Source organism: Sus scrofa, chromosome 12 (genome assembly GCF_054392235.1).
Source record: "Sus scrofa isolate SSC_HxYL_T2T_F1_AM1 chromosome 12, Sscrofa_HxYL_maternal_Yorkshire_Landrace_v2.0, whole genome shotgun sequence".
Classification (NCBI taxonomy): Eukaryota; Metazoa; Chordata; class Mammalia; order Artiodactyla; family Suidae; genus Sus; species Sus scrofa.
In genome coordinates, this window is record NC_139394.1 from 3,285,436 (window position 1) to 3,306,348 (window position 20,913).

General features: G+C 57.9%; 1 protein-coding gene and 1 long non-coding RNA gene across 2 annotated transcripts in view; one reads left to right on the top strand and one right to left on the bottom strand.

Moving 5' to 3' along the window:
• Positions 1 to 504: 504 nt before the first annotated feature.
• LOC146397985 (uncharacterized) lies at positions 505 to 7,049 on the bottom strand. The gene is made up of 2 exons (XR_014820629.1): positions 6,035 to 7,049; positions 505 to 2,527 (listed from the first exon to the last, which is right to left on the bottom strand). It is a non-coding gene; the product is annotated as an uncharacterized LOC146397985 (long non-coding RNA).
• An 11,054-nt stretch (positions 7,050 to 18,103) lies between these two features.
• TIMP2 (TIMP metallopeptidase inhibitor 2) overlaps positions 18,104 to 20,913 on the top strand; it is a 46,169-nt gene continuing 43,359 nt past the window's right edge. Inside the window, 1 exon segment of the mRNA NM_001145985.1 lies at positions 18,104 to 18,250. Within this exon segment, the coding sequence (NP_001139457.1) occupies positions 18,118 to 18,250 (133 nt within the window). The 5' untranslated portion in view covers positions 18,104 to 18,117.

Below are 20,913 nucleotides of genomic sequence, written 5' to 3' on the forward strand. Positions count from 1 at the left end.
ATGCTGCTAACCCCTCCCATAGCAGAGTTCAAGACTTCCAGTGCATGGCTAAAGAAAGTAACCTGAATGTGGAAGCATAGAGCCTGGGTGCACTGGCAGCTATTTTGGGACCATGAGGCAATCCAATGTGAGAAAGAAGCAGATTCACAGAGGAGGGGAGAACCTTGATCAAATAGCACAACGCCTGCCCTCTCTAGGGCCTCCTCAGTTCTGTGAGTCGATAAATCTACTTTACTGTTTAAGACTGTATGAGTTTGATACGTAGTTGCTTATAATTGAGAGTATCTTAACCAATCAAGGAGGCTATTGTAACATTTCTCCTATTTCACTGTAGGGATGTTCTGTATGTTCTGTATGTTGTCTATGTAGATAACAGGCGGCTTAGAAAAGGGACCAGGCCTTAAGCATTTCTCTATGCCCAGTGCTTAGCCCAGCAAGTGATATTCCCTTTTTTTTTTGAACCATTCTTGGGGAGAAGAAAATAAAGGAGAACAAGTGTAGCTATTCCAGAATTTTCAGGTGTTTATATCATAACTCCCTTCTCTCTTCTGCTTCTATACCTGGCGGTGTGCATTCATTGCATCTTGTTTTCAAAGCCCAAACACAAAGCCCACATTGCCGTTGAGTCCCCTGTGATGTGACTTTGGGGAAAGAGGCGGGGAGAAAAGCCAGCAGGTGCCTGGTTACTGGAGCAGCTGGGCCATGGAGGTGGCCCTCGGCAGAGAGGCAGTCGAGAATCCGAGGAGAACCTTCGTGGGAGGCAGGGGTGCGGCCGGGACGAGTGAGCCCGGCTGCTTTTATGCTCTCAGCCCGTTTCATGGCAATAAACTCAGCCTCGTTGCTGCAAAAGCCTTCAGCCTGAGACACACAGCCTTTCTTGTTTTCTTTGTTCAGGGTTAACTTTTCACAAGTCAGACTTCCTCCTACTCATCCAGCTCATCAAGGAGCTTTGGCACATAAGGCTTTGCTGAGCGTGATAAAAGGAAGCCTCAAAAAAAAAAAAAAAAAAAATTAGATGACTGCTGTGAGTGTTTCTGGGAAGAGCATGCCCAGCCAGCTCTTTCTGCAGCCTTCCTTTGGCCCTGCTCTCCTCCCAGACTCGGGCCCCCCCTCACCCCAGTGCGCGGGCACCAGGGTCTGCCCTCCGCCCCCTCGGGGGGGAAGGGCACGTCCTTCAGAGCAGCTGGTTGAGCCCAGTCCTAAGGCCGGTCCCGGAACGGTGGTCACACATCTTCCCATCCATGAGAAAGAGCAGAGCGAGGCAGCTCTGTCCGTCTCTTCAGAGATGGGGTTTCTTCAGCCGATGGGGCTGGCTCTTGCTCTGACGTGAGGTCTCTATTTGGTTTGCTTTCCCCTGCGAATAAAACTCCAACAGGTGTAAACAGAACGAATGGCTTAAAAATCTCACGTGAACACGGAGCATTGAATCAGCATCCGGGGGTCCCCACCCCCACGCTCGGCTGGCCACACACAGCTGTCATCCCTAAATGCGGTTTCCTTAGTCACAGAAATCCGCGGAGCTTGACATTTTCTCACGTCCTAACAGCCCCGGAACTGTCCTTTCGTTCTGTCCTGGGCTGCTTCTCCAGGAAGGGAAGGGGGTTGTTGGGCCAAATTCTGGATATTCCTGCCGGGGTTGAGTGATTTCGACAGACGTGATTCCTGCCACCTAGTAACTTCCCCCGAGCTGGCCACTGTGCCACAGATAAATATAACTGCTGGTGAGAAATTGAAAGTTACGTGGAGTTCCCCTGTGGCCCAGCAGCTTAAGGACCTGGCATTGTCACTGCTGTGGCTCAGGTTGCTGCTGTGGCCTGAGGTTTGATCCCTGGCCTGGGAACTTCCACATGCTGTGGATGAGGCCAAAAAAAAGAAAAGGTGAACTAAAGCAGTGACTGCATTTTCTTTTTTGTTTGTTTTTTCGCTCTTTAGGGCGGCACCTACAGCACATGGAGGTTCCCAGACCAGGGGTCCAGTCAGAGCTGCAGCTGCCACCTGCACCACAGCCACAGCAACGCGGGATCCAAGCCAGGTCTGCCACCTACACCACAGCTCACGACAACACCAGATCTTTTACCCACTGAGCGAGGCCAGGGATCGAACCCAAGTCCTCATGGATACTGTTCAATTGGTGTCCCCTGCGCCACAGTGGGAACTCCAGCAGTGACTGCATTTTCTGAGTGCATAAAATCATCTTTCTAAAATGGCTGAACGGGTTTTTGCGAAGTGGGGAGATGTGGGTTTGGGGTGGTCTGACCTCAAAGAAGCCTGGCGGGGTGTGTGCCCAGCGCTGGCGGTCAGGACCAAGGTCTCGCAGAGGTGGTGTCCTGGTGCTGGAGACTCAGTCCGTTTCTCATTCTGGACGGTGGTCATTCGGTGTCTTCACTCTGGGAATCCATCAAGCCCAGCCCTTAAGATCTGTGCATGTCTCTGACCAAAAATGTCTTTCGCTGTCTCTCCAGCCAGGGGACCCTGGTGTTTGATTCAGGGCGGGTCCCAGGTAGGCCTTCCCTCCAAGCCGCTGGAGCTGGAGGGAGGAGTACGGGGGTCACACCTGTCAAGAGGCCCCTCGAGAGGAAATGAGCCCCAGAGCCCCTCTCCCACTCCCCCCACACCCCGTGCCCCCCAAACTGTCGCTCCATCCAAGCCCTTGTGTTTGGCGCCTGGCTTTTTTCCCCCCTCATCTTCTGATGGCTCGGATTTCTCTTGCTCTTTTGCCAGCAAAGCTCTGCCTTTGCCACCCCAAGAAACCCTGTCCTCACCCCCTCAGGTCTCTCCCTCCCCCACGACTCCCACTGGGACCACCCGGGTCCCGAGGCCAGGAGCCAAGCCAGACGACCCCACAGTTCCAGGGGCCATGTGGGTGCCGGGTGGCAGTAAATACGCATCGATCAGAGGTTGTCCTGCCCAAAAAGAGACGATGGACGAGAAGCTGGCGGTGACGCTGTGGGGACAGCTTGCCTTACTGGTTAGAGCACGATGGACGGGCTTTTTCTTTTTCAGGGCCACATGCACAGCACATGGAAGTTCCCAGCTGCAGCCACGGGTCCGCCACAGCCACAGCCGCCCAGGGTCCAAGCCAAGAGCTGCACCACAGCTCATGGCAACACCGGGTCCCCGGCCCACTGAGCGAGGCCAGGGATCTAACCCACATCCTCATGGATACCAGGCGGATTCGTTTTCTCTGAGCCACAGAGAGAAATCCCTGGATGAGCTTTTTTGGTTTGTTTTTCTGTTTTTGTTGTTATTTTATTTATTTATTTATTTTTGGTCTTTCTGCCTTTTCTAGGGCTGCCCCCGCAGCATATGGAGGTTCCCAAGCCAGGGGTCTAATCAGAGCTGTAGCCACCAGCCTACACCAGAGCCACAGCAACCCGGGATCCGAGCCGCATCTGCAACCTACACCACAGCTCACGGCAACGCCGGATCCTTAACCCCCTGAGCAAGGCCAGGGATTGAACCCGCAACCTCACGGTTCCTAGTCGGGTTCATTAACCACTGAGCCACGACGGGAACTCCTGTTGTTGTTGTTGTTGTCCTTCTATTTTTTTCGTGATGGATGGGCTTTGCTCTCATAGGGCCTGGCTTCGAGACGAGCAGGGTGACAGCTGCACGGAAAGCCTGCAGGGCATCGAGGAGGGAGAGGGCCCTCCTTGGCAGAGGACAGAGCCCAGAGCCCGAGCCTGCAGAGGTGGCTGCGTGCCCCTGGTGCTCTCTTCCTGGGAGCACATGCTTTGAGCCTTTGCCTCGTCTCCCACCCTGTCCCTCGTGTCCCTGATGAGCCCTGGGAGTCTTCCCTGTTTGTCTTGGCACATTAGGACCTGAAGAAGCAGCAGAAGCCCCAGCCCCAGGCTCCTCTGGAGGGGCCTCAGGGCTGGTATAACAGGACGAGGCTGAAATTCCGGTCGTGGCTCAGCAGAAACGAATCCGACTAGGACCCATGAGGACACGGGTTTGATCCCTGGCCTCACTCCGTGGGTTAAGGATCCGGCATTGCCATGAGCTGGGGTGTAGGTGGCATATGCAGCTCGGATCCTGCATGGCTGTGGCTGTGGTGGGGGCCAGCAGCTGTAGCTCCGCTTCAAACCCTAGCCTGGGAACCTCCATAGGCCGCAGATGCAGACCTAAAAAGCCAAAAAAAAAAGCCAAATAACTGGAGGAGACTGGTTCCAAACCCAAGTTCAGCCGCTCAAAAGGCCAATACTTGAGAGGCAAGTATTGATGGACAAGGAAGAGTAGCTTCATTCACGAGGCCAGAACCTGGGAGGATGGTGGCCGGGTGTCCCAAGACCAGCTCTCAGTCGCCAGTTGGGAGACAGAGGTTTTCAAGGCCGTGTGAGGAGGGGGCCAAGGGGCTGTGATCAGCTTGAAAGCGCAGACCGGGTTTCGGGACTGGGTCGAGAGCGTGGGTTCTCCCGCTGGTCCGGGTGCAGAAAAGGTTCGGTGAGAGGCAGGGTGACAGGGCGGAGTTTATTCGCGAAGGACGCTTGTGAGATTTACAAGCAAGAGGATGCGGCCCGGGAGCCCGGCGGGCTCAGGGTCCTGGTCCCCGGAAACGTGGGGAGGGGTGAAGACCCCCGACTTCCTCACTCCTGGATAGGAGTCAAGCTTCTCCTCCACAGCAGCTGGGCGGTTTGCTTGTCCCCACGAGGTCACACTGGGACAGTCGGGACGCCATGGAAATGAGCAGAAAGGCAGTAGCGTAGACTAAGGTACGGTCCATCCTCTCAGTTTCACTCTAAGGGCACCTCTCCCTCATGTTTTTGCCTTTCGCGTGTGCACACGGGCCCGTCCTGGGAGTCACTGACCTGCTGACGTCTCTGCGCAGGATGTGGGGCTCAGCCCTCCTTTGTTTTATTGTTTCGGGCCATGGCTCCTGCTCCTCGTGCGTGACCTTGTTGCTAAGCAAGCGTGCTGGGTGTTGTTGTTACACAAACCTGCTTTCTTGTGTGATCAGTAACTTCCTGGGGGGTGGGGGGTGGGGGGGTCTCCCCTACTGTTTTCTTCATTTACCACCCCCCCAGGAGGGTTAACGATCCCATCCCACTGAGACCACCCACTTTGTCCCTTCACTCTGTCCCCATCAGCTCGTGCATGGTTCTCGGCTCGTTGGTGGCAAAGCGAAGTTCTGAGCATCCCGAAACTTCTGGCTTCACCTGGTCTGGGGTCTCTATGCCTGCGTGAGCATTTTTCATGGCAGTGGGGGTGGGTCTGCTCCCAATGCAAACAGCTCGGGAATGCGTGTCAGATAGTCTCTCTTCCAGGGAACTGGGAGTTCTGCGACTCTGCCGTGTGGCTGGTCTAGAATCTAAATTGTTACCCGTTTCCCTGACCAGCAAATCTTTTGTGTTTCTACATCTTCGTTTTCTCCTCATTAACCCTTGAGCCAGCCCTCTGGGGACTCAGGGGAGGCCTGGGAGACTGCAGCAAAAGGTGGTGACATCAGAAGACAGGGACCCAGGGGCTTGTATGCTGGTTGAACCCCCCCTCTTCTGCGATACTCCTCCATCCTGAGGGGAACAGGTGTTGGCCGAGAACGGAATCGCGTTTCAGATAGAGGGGTTAATTGTACACTCGGCAGAGGAACGGGGTTTCGGGGGGACTCGGTTTCAGCTTCTCTTCTGTCTTCAGCCCCTGCCTCCTCCCTGCCAGCTTCTCTACAGATGCTCCCTGCCCGCCCCCCACCCCCGGCCTTGCCCTCGCCAGGTCCATGACCACAAGCCAGGCTGTCTCCTCTCTCTGCCCCCGCCCCCCTGCCACCCTGGGAAAGCTTCTCTGCCCCGGCTGGCCAAGTTCAACCTAACCTTTAGGGCCCAAATCCCACCATTCACATGTCTTTGGGGGAAAAAAAACCAAACTTATATTGAGATAGAATTTAAAGTCTACACTCCATAGCGTTAGCGCATTCACAGTTCTGCAGCCATCTCCACAGTTAATTTTAAAACATTTTGTCACTCCGAAAAGAAACCCTCTCTCGCTCTCCCCCCCGCCCAGCCCTAAGCCTGTTCTGAATATTTCATGTACATGGACTCACACACGACGTGGCCTCTTGTGTCCGGCTTCTTTCACTGCACGTGGTTCTGAGGTTCTGCCGCAGCACGTGTCAGTGCCTGATGCTTTGTGACGATGGCTAAATCATTGTCCACTGTACCGAGGCACCACGTTTCTTTATCCAGCCGTCATTCCAAGGGCATTTGGGTGGTTGCCACCTCTCGGTGTGATGAATCCACCCTTCACCTGTACACTTTTTCCAGTCCGCGGGTCTGGGCTTGGTAATTTCTCCAACACCCCCACAAATCCTGCTGCTATTACTATTTATTGATTTATTTATTTTTTGTCTTTTGTCTTTTTAGAGCTGCACCCACGGCATATGGAGGTTCCCAGGCTAGGGGTCCAATTGGAGCTGTAGCTGCCGGCCTACACCACAGCCACAGCAACCCGAGATCCAAGCTGCATCTGCGACCTACACCCCAGCTCATGGCAACACCCAATCCTTAACCCTCTGAGTGAGGCCGGGGATCGAACCCACGTCCTTATGGATGTTAGTCGGGTTCCTTAACCACTGAGCCACGACGGGAACTGCTCCTCCTATTAACTGCCCTCTACCAAGCCCCTATTATTGCCAGGCTCCACACTGAGCTCTTCTCTGTCAATAGATTACTCCTCTGGACTTGAGCCACACTTGTCAGGGCATGGGGAGACCTCAGAGAGACTGGCCGACATCATAGCGGAAAGGGGACTTGACGCCAGGTCTGTCCTGCAGCAGAGCCTCCTGTTGAGTTTATCTCATTTCTGTCATCTAACCTTCCTTTGATTGGTTTTTGTGTATTTTGGGGTCTCCCTCAAACTGGCAGCCTCTTCAGGGCAAAGCCCATGTCTCCCAGTTCTTTAGTCTTAGACCCACTCCCTGGTTGGACCTTCCTTGCACATGTATTATAGAGCTCCGGTTGGCTTGCAGTCTGTGGGCATCTATGCTTTCTGTCTGCCCAGCATCCCTTCCTTCAGCCTCCTCCTGGCTACAGGATAGGCAGGAGGCTCAGGCCGAACCAATCAAAGCCCACAACCCTGCTGGCCGCAGTGATTGGCTCGAGGATGGGCTTAGGATCCAAGCCTGGCCAATCAGAGCCTTCCTCGAGTATTTTGCCATAGTAACGGCTGAGGGCACCTGCTTACTCTTTGGGACTGGGAGCTATGAGGACCATGAAGCCTGGAACTGCCATTGGCAACTTCATCCTGCCTTCTGGGCAGAGCCCACATCAGAATGCCATGCTGATGTTAAAAATAGCCTTTCAGGAAAATATTTAATCAAGTGGAAGGATATTTGTGATACCTTCTTGGATTTAAAATAAGGCAGCTTCCAAGTAGAACATACAATGTTACTTGTCACATATGTGTTCATATATATACATGAAAATTAAAAATGGATAACAGGTGCCAAAATATTAACATCAGTTCTCTCTACATGAGTATTAATGATACTTTTTTTTATTTTTGTGTATTTGAACTTTCAAAGTTTGGGCCGAATTCTCTACTTTTCAGAAGTTTCTTTTTTTGTTTTTACATGTGTTTATTTTAAGTTAGAGCTCCTGCAGCCCTTGGGTTGAGCCTGAGTCATCTCACCTGGCTTTTTAGAGCATGCTTTTCGAACGCCCTTGTCATCTGTCCCAGTCCTGGACCTTCCCCACCCTTGGCCACGCTGCTTAGCTGGGGCCCTCCTGGCCACCAGGACCGGCCATCCCAGCTGTGCCGGAGTAATGCCATCCCCAGGTGTCTTCCTGACTCGACTTTCGGGGTAAGGCCGGCCTCCCTCCCCCTTGCATCCTGCCCGGTGTTGTATTTCCATTCTCAGCTCACAGGAACCTGCGAAAAATATTTTCCTTGGCAGTCAGCTCAAAAGTAGCAGCCCCAGACGTGCCTTCCAGGCGACGTCCGAGCCTGGAACAGCTGCTGCCCTCCGCGCTGCCAGGAGACATGGGCGCAGACGAGGCCAGGGTTCTGATCTCATCTCCTCGAATGGGGCTCTTTCTCCCATCAAGGTCTGAGCCATCACGAGGCCTGGGAGGTGCTGCCCCAGGGAACCCTCTGGTGGGCCAAACGTCTCCTGAGCCGACGGCACAGAGCCAGCCTCCTGGGCCCAGATCCTGCCTGCCCCTTCCCACTGCTGAAGGGCCTGGCTGCCCCCTTCCCCCAACGTGTCTCCCTGTGAGGCCCTGTCCTCGCTCCAGAGAGCTGTCCCTACATGTTCCCCTTCTGGACAGACCTGTCCTTCAGACCCCAGGACCTGGCTACCTCTTTGGTGCCCGTGGCCACGGCCAGGCATGGGTGGTCACATGACCCCGGCAGATCTGTGCGCAAAAGGACGATGTGGACAAAAGGGCCAGCAGGGTAGAGCAGCCAGGCTGGCCAGGAGGACGCAGAGAGAGAAAGGAGAGGGGGGCAAGTGGCCAAGATGAGCGACTGCGGGGGTGAGAGGAGCAAGAGGGTTATGGCCCCCGAGGGCTCTCCAGAGTCCCGAGGCCCAAGGCCCTGCCACGTGCCCTGCATTCCTTGAAGAAATCCCACTTTAGCCGACTCGAGGCAGCTGGGTGTTTATTCCCCACAACCCACAGGTTGGGGTTACACCAGGGTACCTGTCCCCAGGTGGGAAGCCCTGCGCCCACCTCCACGTGGAGGGAGACGCCCTCTTCTCTCTGCTCTCCCCTCCCACTGGCTGCGAGGCCCCCTTCGCTGCTCATTCCCAAGGGCCTTGAGTTGCTGAGGACAGTGTTTCTCTGGCACTAGACCCCTCCCCCAGCCCTGGCGTCCAGGGGACCGGGGCTTCAGAGCAGAGGGACCTCCAGATCATGACCAAAAGCCAGTGGCAGCCTTGGTTCAGTGGACCCTAAAAAGTGTACTGATAGCACATCGATTGTGCCCAAAGTATGAACAAAGTAACAGGCTCTGGGTCTAGCAGATTAGATTTTGAATCCTGGCTCCAGCAGCCTCTTAGCTGTGGGATCTGCTTTCCCCCCCACCCCCCTTCATCACCCGGGTCTTGCCGTGTGCTGGACAGCTTCCTGGGAGCTTCTCTGGAAGGTGGAACCAGCAGGATCCCGCTTTTGACACAGGAAGCAAAGATGGGAGAGGTTGAGCCATCAGGCACAAGTCACACAGCCGGTGATGGAGGCGAAGCCCTGGTTTATCTGGTTCTGGGAAGCTGGGTTTTGCCCGAAGAGAAGAAAAAAATTCGGAGTAACCCTGGCTCAGTGGTTAACGAATCCATCTAGGAACCATGAGGTTGTGGGTTCGATCCCTGCCCTTGCTCAGTGGGTTAAGGATCCGGCGTTGCCCTGAGCGTGGTGTAGGTTGCAGGCGTGGCTCAGATCCCGCGTTGCTGTGTCTCTGGCATAGGCCGGTGGCTACAGCTCCAATTCGACCCCTAGCCTGGGCACCTCCATATGCCGCGGGAGCAGCCCTCAAAAGGCCAAAAAATTCTTGTGAGAAACCCTCATAAGATGAAGTTAACTTTCTTCTCTACCCAGAAGAAGAGAAGGGAGACCTTCAACAAAAAGCATTCTCCCAATATTTATAAAGCTCTGGGATTTGCCAAATAACCCACTGGGGCCTGTCTCGATGAAACGAAATTAGATGAGTCGATCATTTTCCAAGGTGGGCAGTGGTGCATGCGTGACTGTCACAGCGTTCTCTCTCCTTGTGTATATGTCTGAAAGGCTGTGTTTGTTTTTCCTTTTTTGGCCGCACATGGACGTTCCCGGGCCAGGGATTGAATCCTAGCCACAGCTGTGACCTACACCACAGCTGCGGCAACACCGGCTCCTTAACCCACCGCGCCGGGCCAGGGGTCGAACCCGCCCTGCTGCAGCGACAAGGCTGGATCCTTAACCCGCGGCGCCACAGTGGGAACTTCTGGAAGTTTTCATAATAATCTTTTTTTTTTTTTTTTTCTGAATGTAGCAAGTAGCAACTGAGCCAGTGTTGAGGAGCCATCTGGCAGAGATGTCACGGGGCAGAGGTAAGGAACCCAGGGCCCGTCCCCAGCCCCGCCGAGCCGCTCCTTCCCCATCAGCCTCCTTGCCGACTCCCATGCGGTCCCGGAACCCTCGCTCTGAGTAATGAAGGCGCCCTGGCGGGACATGTGTTTCCAATCAGCCTGCTCGGCGGTGAGTCACCTCGGACAGCTGCCCTGTCTCCACCAACCGCCCGCACCCCCGCCCTGCCCCCACGCCCCCTGCGCTCTGCCGCGGGACCCCCTTGCAACTCCTGGCTGCTCCTCCCTCTCGGCCCTTCACCGAGCGCAGTGCTCCCCCCTTATCTGGGTAACTCTGACCCACGCCGGGTCCCTTTTACCCCAGGCCAGCCGGGCCTCGCCGGTGCCCTCACTCCTCCATCGAAGCCCCCGACACACTTTGCCGTGGTCTCTGTATTGCTACGAAGGGGGGGCTAGGGCCACTGGAGGGGAGGGGCTGCTTTTGTTCCATCCGCATCCTTGGCACCTGCGCACGCCGGGCTCACAGCTGCGGCCCAGTGCAAACTTGTTGAGTGAATGAATGAACAGGTGAGCCATAACCTTAAGAAGCGGGTGTCGTGGGAGGGCAGCCGTGTAGACAGAAACGAACCGTGAGGAAAAACGAAGAGGTCTGAGAATCCAGGTAGATGGGCCACAGAAGCGCACTTTCTGTCTCTAGCCTCCCCGGGGTGGCCTGGGCGACCCACTGAGCACCTCTCTGGGATGGAAATCAATCATGCCCCCCCTCGCCTGGCTGGCTCCTGGGGCGCAGCGGGAAGAGCTCTGAGGCCCCGTCCTGGCTCAGTGGGGAGGGAGGGCTGGAGAGCAGTGCGTCTGGTGGGGGGCCTGGCAGGGACAGGAGGCCATGTACCTGTCAAGAGACCACATCTGGGACACCCCTCTACCTGCCCGAGGGGTCAGGCCACAGAGACGGGCAGCACTGAGCAGGACCCAGAGCACCCTCGGCACACTTGGGTGCTGGAAGCCGCAGCTCACCCGGACCGTGGTGCCTCCCCTGTGGGCATCTGACGACACGGCTCTGTGGTCAGGTGCCATCTGGCAGGGGAGGCTGAGCCGTGACCAGCCATTGGCCTTGTTCAGGCGAGGGACACTGGGGCAGGACCAGGGCTACGCAGGAGGAGAGAAGCAGCGGGACTGGGGCAGGGCTGTGCCCAAGATCCGCTTCTCCAGGGGCGAAGTGGGTCCAGGCCAAAGGGTCCCAGAGAGCAAACCGCGGCCTTGGCCCCTCTCGCACCGGGAGACAGGCCGCCGCCTCGTAGCAGTGGAGAGGGTGTGAGAGCCAAAAACAGTCCCTGAGCCAGACCCACAGCTCCGAGGACAGCTGGGGCTGACAGGGAGGACCTGGCGAGTGACTTTCCGGAGCCCGGCCTCTCCTGGCCTTTCTCATGGCTTCGTCCGTCGCCTTCTGATCCCTCTGTTGGTGACCAGAGCCACCAACGCCCTGCTGTCTGTCTTGTCTGGCATCGCAGCTCCAGCTTGAATGAGGGCCCTGAGGAATTCCATCCCCTCGCCCTCACCCCAGGCTCTGTTGGGGGACATTGAGGGGCTAGGACCTCGTCCGTGTGCTCCAGAGCTGGTCACAGGGGAGGGCGGCGGGTTGGGATCGGTAGGTGACAAGGAGCCAGGCTGGGGATGGAAGGCGTTTGGTGCGACTGTCTGACCGCAGCCGACCTCGCCGAGAACACGAAGCACATCCCAGAGGAGGGGGCCCTGGGCGGGGGGCGGGGGGCAGAGGTGAGGCAGGAGCACAGAAAGAAAAATAGGATTGGGGAGAGGAAGGAGAAGAGAGAGGGAAAGAGGAAATTCTTGGGCACCGTCCTAATCATAGCCTTGAAATGCAATTTACTGCTGCACTCAGCGCAGGCCGCCAGCCAGCGCCGCCAAACCAGCCCCCTTTCTGTTTGCATTAGGCGATGACATCATGGCCATGGGCCGTCACTCCCAACACCAAAGGAGGAGCAGGACGGCGGGAGGGCGGGAAAACGGAGCCTCCTGCCTCTGGCTTCCAGGGAGGGGAACCCGAAACCTCGAACGCATCCCCTGCTGTGCTGGGCAGCCAGTTCTCCCGCTGTCCCGCCCCTTGCTCCTGCCGGCCCCTGGTGCCCAGAATGCCAAGCGGAGGCTGCTTCCTGGAGAAAGCCTGGACGGAGGAGCCTGGGGTCCCATCTCTGCTCGATGGCCCGGCTCCCTAACCCGCCCACGAGAGAAAGCACATGACCGCGTGCCCAGGGCCAGAGGGAAAGGCCCGGGCACAGACGACCAGAGCAGCGCCCCAAAGAGGGCCACTGCTTAGCCGCTCGCAGACTCCTTTGTGTTTCGTGGAAAGGATGCCTAACGGGGGTCGAGCGTCTGAGGAGAGCCCGGCTGGGCTGGGTGGGAGGTATAGACAGGCGGGGGCCGGAGGAAGAGGAGGACGGCTGAGCTCAGGTGGCCTGAGGGGACCGCCAGGGCGCGGGCTGTGCGGGAGCTGCTCCCTGGCCCGTCCTCGCTCCCCTTCCCGGAGCCCCCCCTTAGGATGGGAGACCCTTCTGAGTCACAGGGAGGAGAGGCAGTGCCATCTGAGACTCCATGCGGAGCCACGTCCCAAAGGCCTCGGGCCCAGGGTGAAACCCTGGCTGTGCAAAGCCGACTCCCTGGAGGAGGTGTTTGTGCTGCAGGTCTAGGCGGTCTCGGAGCCACGACTTCCTTCACAGGCTTCCTGTTCATCCCAGGACAGCCCCTCTCCCTCCCTCCTTGCTTTGTGGAGTCACCCTGGACTGGAGCCCAGCAGCACAGGTGGCGTGGGACTGCCCGGTCAGTAAAGGCTGAGCCCTGCCCGGTGGCGAGCGGGGCTTAAGAGGCAGGCAGGTTTGCAAGGTGCTTCACGCCCTGGCTCAGGGCAGCCTTTGCCGAGAGGAGAGCCTGCCTGGGCGGGGAGCGAGAGGGGTTGACAGGTGTGGAGGCCAGGAGAGAAGGAGAAAGGCCAGGCCCTGCCTTCTTAAAGATGCCCTATGGGATGGCATAAAGTAAGGCCAAAACCCCAGCGGGAGGCAGGAGCCAGGGCTGTGTGGACGATGGAGCGGGAGCACTGGAAAATCAGTGTCTAGAGGAGCTGTGGGAGGCTGTCTGGGGAGTAGAGCAAAATATCCGTGTTCTCCCCCAGGAGCTGTCCATTTTAGGGGGGACCATCATCTGAAAATTGCCCCCCTCCCCCCGAGCAGGATATGACATCTTATCCGGTCACCTAAGTTCCCACCACAACCTTTTAGATGAACACCTGTTTATACATCCATCTATATCCCTACATATGTTCAACTTCCCATAAATGAAACGTCATGCATACTGTTTGCTCATGGGTCCTTAAAAAACAAAACAAAACAATCTTGGAGTTCCCTTGGTGGCTCAGCAATCACGAACCCAACTAGTATCCATGACGATGGGGGTTTGATCCCTGGCCTTGCCTAGTGGGTTAAGGGTCCGGCATTGCTGTGAGCTGGGGTGTAGGTGGCAGATGGGGCTCTCGGCTCCCACATGGCTGTGGCTGTGGTGGAGGCCGGCAGCTGTAGCTCTGATTCGACCCCTAGCCTGGGAACCTCCATATGCCGCTGGTGCAGCCCTAAAAAGACACACACACACACACACACACCCCAATCCTTTCACTCTTTCTTGCCTGCCTTCTCTCCCTTTGCGCCAGGGTGGACAAAGTGCTGTCTCCCAGCCTGGTCTCTGGGTGATGCCTGAGGACCGGGGCCCCCATGGGCATCAATCACTGTTTGCTCGACAGGAACAGAACCTTGTCATTTGTGTCTCTGCGTGTGGTCTCAGGGCCACCAGTTTGTATCTAGACAGGGCTTATCAGCTAGGGAGGTTCTGCAGCCCAGAGGACATCAGGCAATGTCTGAGGACGGTTTGTTTATCACCACCTGGGGAGGGGGTGCTGTTGGCATCTGGGAGTGGAGGCCAAGGATGTTGCCCCCCCCGCCTCCCCCCCTCCCCGTGCACAGGAAGCCCCACCAGCGAAAGATCTGGCCCCGAGGGAGGCAGTGCCGAGGCTGAAGAGGATTAATGATGAAATTAGTGAAATGAAATGAAAATCAAAATGTCCTTTAGCGGGTCCATGGCTCATCAGCAAGACGCTTAGGTTGACAGTGTAGTGATCCGTGGCCTCTCTTCCGCACCCCCCCAACCCTGTCTTTCCTATACCTTGTCAGCCTTGGGATGTCCTGTGGTAAACAGCCCCGCCCGAGAAGCTCGGGATGGATGCCAAGATTGGGCGTCACTGTCCGCCTACTGTGGCCTGAATCTGCTGCCCAGAGTTGACAGGGGGCCCATCGTGACCCAGAGGCCCGCTGCCCGCTCCCCTCTGCCACGCATCACTTGAACGCACCCCCAGCCTCAAAAGCCACGTGCTCCCAGGGCCCCAGACCTGCCCTAGACACACCCACTCTCTCGGGTCCAGATTCTTGAGTTTTGGGGCCGATGGCAGCTCCTGGCTCCTAGGACCCTGCCTGCAGAGTGTGGGGGCTTCAGCTCCACTCCAGCTGTCTCTAGGGAGCAGACAGTCCCTGCTCAGGAGGAAATGGATCTTATCCAAACCAGGCAAGCGGATCTAGTGAGAGGGGGCGTCCACCCACCCTCCTGCAGGGGACGATGCCTGGTTCAGCAGGGCCTCCGGCCAAGGCTGCTGAGGTCATTCTGACTCTGTTTACCTGAGAGGAGGGAAAGAGGTGGCGCTGGCATTTCCTCCTGGCCCTGGACGACGACTGCGCTGCCAAGCCTGGCCTGGACCTGTTTGCTGGGTGTGCTCCCGGCGGGGTGGGACCGGCAGCCCGCTCTGCTGGGCTGTGCCTTGAGAAAGTCCCTCTGGGAGGGAGGCAGGAGAGTTCCTGGTGGGAAGCAGCGGCCCCTCGGGTGGGATCTGCCGGTCCTAGAAGGCCCCTCCCCGACTGGCCTGGCAGGTGCGGCCTCCTCCAGTCCACCCCTGCAGGAGCCACAGTCAGAAGCCAAGGTCCATTCGGCTGTGGTCAGAATACACACGGGGTGCTGGTTGGGGTCTCCTGTGTGGCTCCCCCATTAGCCTGTCCCCTAATATCAAGGTTGGGGAGGCTGGTGAGGAGGAAAGCTGCGGAGGGAGCTGTCAGCCCTGGGGTCCTCTTCTTTCTGGGCACGGGGCGTCCTCTTCGGGCAGAGGGCAGAGCTGCGGCCCCCTCCTGGCCCTCGTTCAGCACTCATCACGTGTGGCTGAACCCTCTTGGCGGTGGTGCAGGCAGCCTGGGAACGGCATCCATTGACCCTCAGCCAGATCATAATCTGCTTCCTGTTCTCTACGGATTCCTAATCCGAAGCCTCAGGTCCCATGGTTTTGAGATGGGAAGATTCTAACTGGGAGCCCAGGCAGAGGCTGATGGGGAGGAATGAGAGGCCAGGGGAAGGAGGCTGGGCGCCCAGGAGCCAAGGCCACCACGAGCACCGGACAGCTGTAAAATGCTGGGCTTGGGGTGGGGTGAGCATTTTTTTTTTCTTGCTTTTTTTAGGGCCGAATCTGTGGCACATGGAGTTTCCCAGGCTAGGGGTCCAGTCGGAGACGCAGCTGCCCGCCTACACCACAGCCACAGCAACGCCAAATCGGAGCCACGTCTGCCACCTACACCGTAGCCCACGGCAATGCTGGATCCTTAACCCACTGAGCGAGGCCAGGGATCGAACCCACAACCTCATGGTTCCTAGTCGGATTCGTTTCCGCTGCGCCACGATGGGAACTCCCTAACCTTCTACACTTAAAAAAAATTAAAGTATAGGTGGAGTTCCCATTGTGGCTTAGCAGTAACGAACCCAACTAGTATCCATGAGGATGCGGGTTCAATCCCTGGCCTTGCTCAGTGGGTTAAGGATCCAGCATGTCCGTGAGCTGTGGCATAGGTCACGGATGCGGCTCAGATCCTGCATTGCTGTGGCTGGGGTGTAGGCCTGCGGCTCCAGCTCCAATTCGACTCTTAGCCTGGGAACTTCCATATGCCATGGTTCGGCCCTAAAAAGACCAAAAAGATAAATAAATAAATAAAATTATAGTTGATTTACAATGTTTTGTTCTAACATATTTCTCACCCTCATGTATGTTTAACTGTTTATGCGTCTATCTTGCTTGAAAGGCTGAGAGCCCCCGAGTTACCTGTTTCATAAACTCACAAATTGATTTTAGCTTCTGTAAAGTTCAACAGCATTTTGCTCTACTTGTAATAACAAAGAAAGAGAGAGAAGAAACGAAAAGGCAGCCAACGTGTCATAATTTCCCGAATTCACTGTACTTAAGAAGTTAGCATCAAACACCATTTCACGAATGACACGGCTCTATTTTACAGAAACAAAAGCCGAAAAAGTGACTTTGGATTTGTCAGGGTGCTAAAAATAACTGCTCTGCCTATTTGACTTGGTTCCAAGTTGTCTGTTGCAAAGCACGCATAAACAGAAAGAAACTGTTTTTCCATTCTTTCAATATTTTCCAGTTTCATATCTCGAGTCAGCATCACACAGCTTAGCGGGTGATTATTCTTTAATTATGTCTTTATTCTTCGGTTTACAGCTCTGCAGCTCGATTACAAACATCCTGCGGGCAAGAATGAAGCTCTCTGTGCAACAGTGCCCACCACAGAAGGGGCTCATAGGCAGACGGGGTGGGGGGGGGTGTCACATTTCCTGATGGATGCCTCCTAAGACCCTCTGCCTTTCTTGGAACCCAGAATTGTTTTGGGAAAAGTCCTTCAGCTCCCACGCTTGTGGGCTAAGGGAGGAACCATGAGCAGGGCCCAGAAAATGCCTTCATCCAGTCCTTCAGGCTCCTGGGCTTCTGGGCCCAACCACCCCCCTTGCTGGCTGGTTAAAAATATGGCCAGTTTATGAATCCCGTTTTGGAGTTCCCTTTGTGGCTCAGCGGTAACAAACCCGAGTAGCAGCCATGACGACGCCGGTTTGGTCCCTGGCCCTGTTCAGTGGGTTAAGGATCCAGCCTTGCGTTGTGGTGTATGTGGCAGACCCTACTCAGATCCCCTGTGTGGCTGTGGCTGTGGTGTAGACTGGCAGCTGTAGCTCTAATTTGACCCCTAGCCTGGGAACTTCCCCGTGCCTCGGGTGCGGCCCTAAACAAACAAACAAACAAACAAACAAAACCCTGGTTTGCTCCTGGTAACCACTCTGCCTCTCCCTCTAACTCCGCTGGCTAAGCGCACTTAAAATTCTAAGGCCTCCATTTGAAAAGGAGTCCTTGGTAAGTTTCAGGCCACCCAGCCACAGGGAGCAGGGGGCGGGGGCAGGGCGAGGGGCGGCCGAGAACGACCCCTGTTCCAAAGCGCACATCCTTTTTCTCTTTCAGTCTCTGGCTAGAATCTCAGCGCCCCCCGGGGTGGAAGGGAATCAGGCAGTGTACACCTCCTGTGCCCAGCTGGAGGGGAAGGGCTGGTGGGTGTGCCGCCTGATGCCCTGGAGGGGTGGGCTGCGAGTCCCAGGTGCTGAGTCAGGCTGTGTGGGGCGCTGTCCGCGCCGCAGCACCCCCTCCCCCAACCCCTGGCGATTCGGGAGCCTGCAGGGTGCGGTCCCGGGCGGGGGGAAGCCAGGTGCGCAGCGGCGGGCCGGGGGCCGGGCCGGGCTGGGAACAACAAAAGCCGGGCTTGGGGGAGGGCCGGGAGGCGCGGGAGGCGCGCGGGGAGGGGAGCTCCCGGGGCCGTCATTGGCCGCCCGCCACCGGGGGGCGGAGCCAAGGAGCTAAGTATCGCAATAAAAGGCCGGCTCGGTCCGCGCCCGCGGCGCACACATTCGTAGAAGGCAGTGGAGCCGCCGGGACCCAGGCCGCGGCGCGCCCGCCTGCTCGTTCGCCCGCCGCCCGCCGCCCGCCGCCCCCCGCCCGCTCTCTCCTCCGCGCCGCGGGCCGCACCCCGCGCCCCTCGCCGCGCCCGCGACCAAGAGCCGAGAAAGTTTGTGCGGCAAGTGCGGGCCAGAGCGGAGGGCGCGCCCGCGGAGCGCCGCCGAGACCCGCGCGGCCCCGGCCGGCGAGAGGGGAGCTCCCCGAGCCCAGGCGGCGGCGGCGAGCCCGAGCCCGCGCCCCCCGCCCCCCGCCCGCCATGGGCGCCGCGGCCCGCAGCCTGCGGCTCGCGCTCGGCCTCCTGCTGCTGCTGGGGACACTGCTCCGCCCGGCCGACGCCTGCAGCTGCTCCCCCGTGCACCCGCAACAGGCGTTTTGCAATGCAGACGTAGGTAAGGACCGCGACCCCGCCCCGGCCCGGTGCCCACCGCCCCCGCGGGCCGCGCGGGACCCCCGAGGTTTCGCCGGCGCCCCGCCCGCCCGGCCGCATCTTGCAGAGGGACCCAGCGCCCGCCTCCTGGGCCTCGGTGCCTTCTAGAATCCTGCAAGTTGACGCCAAAATCGTACTTTCTTTTCCCCCTTCCTTCTCTCCCTTTCTTTTCCTCTCTGCCGAGATGCTTCTCAACCTCAAAATTCCACCGAAATTCCGCTGCAGCTCCAGCCCCAGAAAAGGGAGCCAGGGAACGGATCGGGTTTTGGCAGGCGGAGGGCCCTGGGATGCCAGCGCGGGGGTGGGGAGAGTGGGGGACACGGCGTGGGGGTGGGAGGACTGGGGACCCCGGGAGGAAACTTTCACAGGTGAAATGAAATGGGAGTTGGGCTCCTCTGGGCTTGGAGCTGGGTGGGGAAGGGCTGCACCAGCGGGGCCTCTCCCACCAGCCCCATTTGGGGCTGGTCAGATCAGGCTGGCCAGGACGGAAGCTTCCCTCTCCTGGGCAGGCTCCCCTGGCCTCCGAGGGGTAGGGAGAAAGATGGGCAGAGCTCCAGGGCGGGCTCCTTGCTCCATACCCTGCATCCAGGGACAGGCAGGAGCGTCCTTGAGTGGTGACTGCTTTTTCAGGACATTCACACAAATTGGGGGCTCTGGTGACTGGAGGCTGAGATAGGGCTGTATGGCTGCTTAGAGGCCCCAGCAAGTATCTGTTCCCCTCAGGGCCCCTTGCCCCCCCAGAGATGGGAGCTCTCCAGGGAAGGAGAGCTTGGTTATTTGTTGATCCCCAGAGGGGCAGGAGACAGAAGCAGGGAGAATGCAGCAAAAACGGGAGGAACCACCTGGGCCCCAGCGGTTCCCAGCCAGCTCTGGTGCTCGCAGGCCCCCTGTGCCCTGGTGATGGTCAGGCGGTTTTTCCCGAGGCACGCTGCCTTTAACCAGAAGGACAGATGCACAGCAGGTGGGCCTCTGCGGCTGCTTCCAACAGGTTTTTTTCAGCTTCTAAGTGTCAGCCAGCAGAGCATCTTGTTGCCAGGCCAGGTGTGGTGAGGCTGGGCCACACTCACGTGGGCCGACTCAAAGCCAGGGTCTGTGGGTTTCTCCTCCTGTCAGCCATGCCCCTCTGATCTCCCCACACTCCCCTGCCTCCTCCCCGGCTCCTGGCCACACCCCAGTTGGCCCCTGGAACTGCCACCACCGCCTGGCTTGGGAGGTCTTCAGGCACAACACGTAGCTCAGGCCACCTGCGCGTGGGGCGAGGTGTGTGCTTGCCTTCCGCAGAACTCGAATTGGGGCAAGTCGAGTCTGTCCTCCAGTTTGGAGAAGATTTGCAGGAGGAGGAGAGGCTCCTCCCAGTGGGGGGGCCGGGACTGGCCCTCCCGTGGGATGTCATGTCGCCTGGGGGTCCAGGCCTGGGCAGGCCCCTCGCTGAGAGAGAGGCTGCGGTCGGGGCAGAATCAGGCCCAGGCCCCGAGGGAACCCATGGCTCGGAAGACACTGGGGTCGAGGGGGCCAAGAGGGAAGGGGCTGGGCCTGGGGACCACCTCACACCCCTCAGCTGCGCGGAGACAGTGTCCAGCCAGCCGCTCCCATCCTTGTCCAGCATCAGCCAAGGTTTCTGCTTTGGGTTTGGATCAAGGGCAGCAAAGGTCAGGGTCCAGGAGACTCCGTGAGTCTGCAGGCTCCTTCTTGCTTGGCGCGTCACCCTCTCTTCCACCTGCACCTCCTGACATTTGTGTCCAAATCATTTGCAGCAAAATCATAGCCGAGCCCACACTTTTAACCCCAGCCCAGCCCAGCGGTCCAGCCAGGCCAGCCGAGGCCAGACTCGTGCTGCAGAGCCCAGTACATGAGATTCCTGTGGCTGCTGCAACAAGTGACGGCAGACCGGGAGCCCTAGACCATAGGCACTGATTCTCTCTCAGTCTGCAGGGCCTAAGGGCCAAGGTGAAGGTGCTGGCAGGGGACGTCCCTTTGGAGGCTCTGAGGGGGTCTGTTCCCAGTCTCTCTCCTGGTGGCTCCGGGCCACCCTTGGTGTCCCTTGGCTTATGGACACGTCGCTCCAGTCGCTGCTCCATTCCCTCGTGGCCCTCTTCTCTGCCTGCCCGTGTCTTCTCCTCTTGTACCAGTCATTGGATTCTGGGCCTGCCCTAGTCCCCTGTGACCTCGTCTTGTTCACATCTGCAATCCCCTACTTCCAAATAAGGCCACATCCCCAGGTTCTGGGTGGACGTGAAGTTGAGGGGGATGCTGCCCAGGCTCGTTCCACACGCAGCCCTTCTGTGCTCGTTCCACCCCGGATATGCTGCTGAGACCTCCCAGGGTGTGGGCCCCGGATGGCCGTGGAGCAAGCCCTGCAGAAAAAGCAGTGGCCTTTCCATGCCTGCTTCTCCTTTAGGTGCTGCAGGCTCGGTGATGATTCCCGCTCCGGCCGAGAGCGGCGTTGCCTGGGGTCTGGATCTCTTTGCAGATACCGAAGGTCTGGTTCAGATCTTGGCTTTTGTAATTTTAAAGCCCTCCAGGTGACTGTGCCATCGAGGCAGTGGCCCAGGAGTCTGGGAAAGGCAATGGCCTGTTGCACGTTGGGGTCCTTGAAGACTGGCCTTCTGCAGTGTGCTGGCTCCT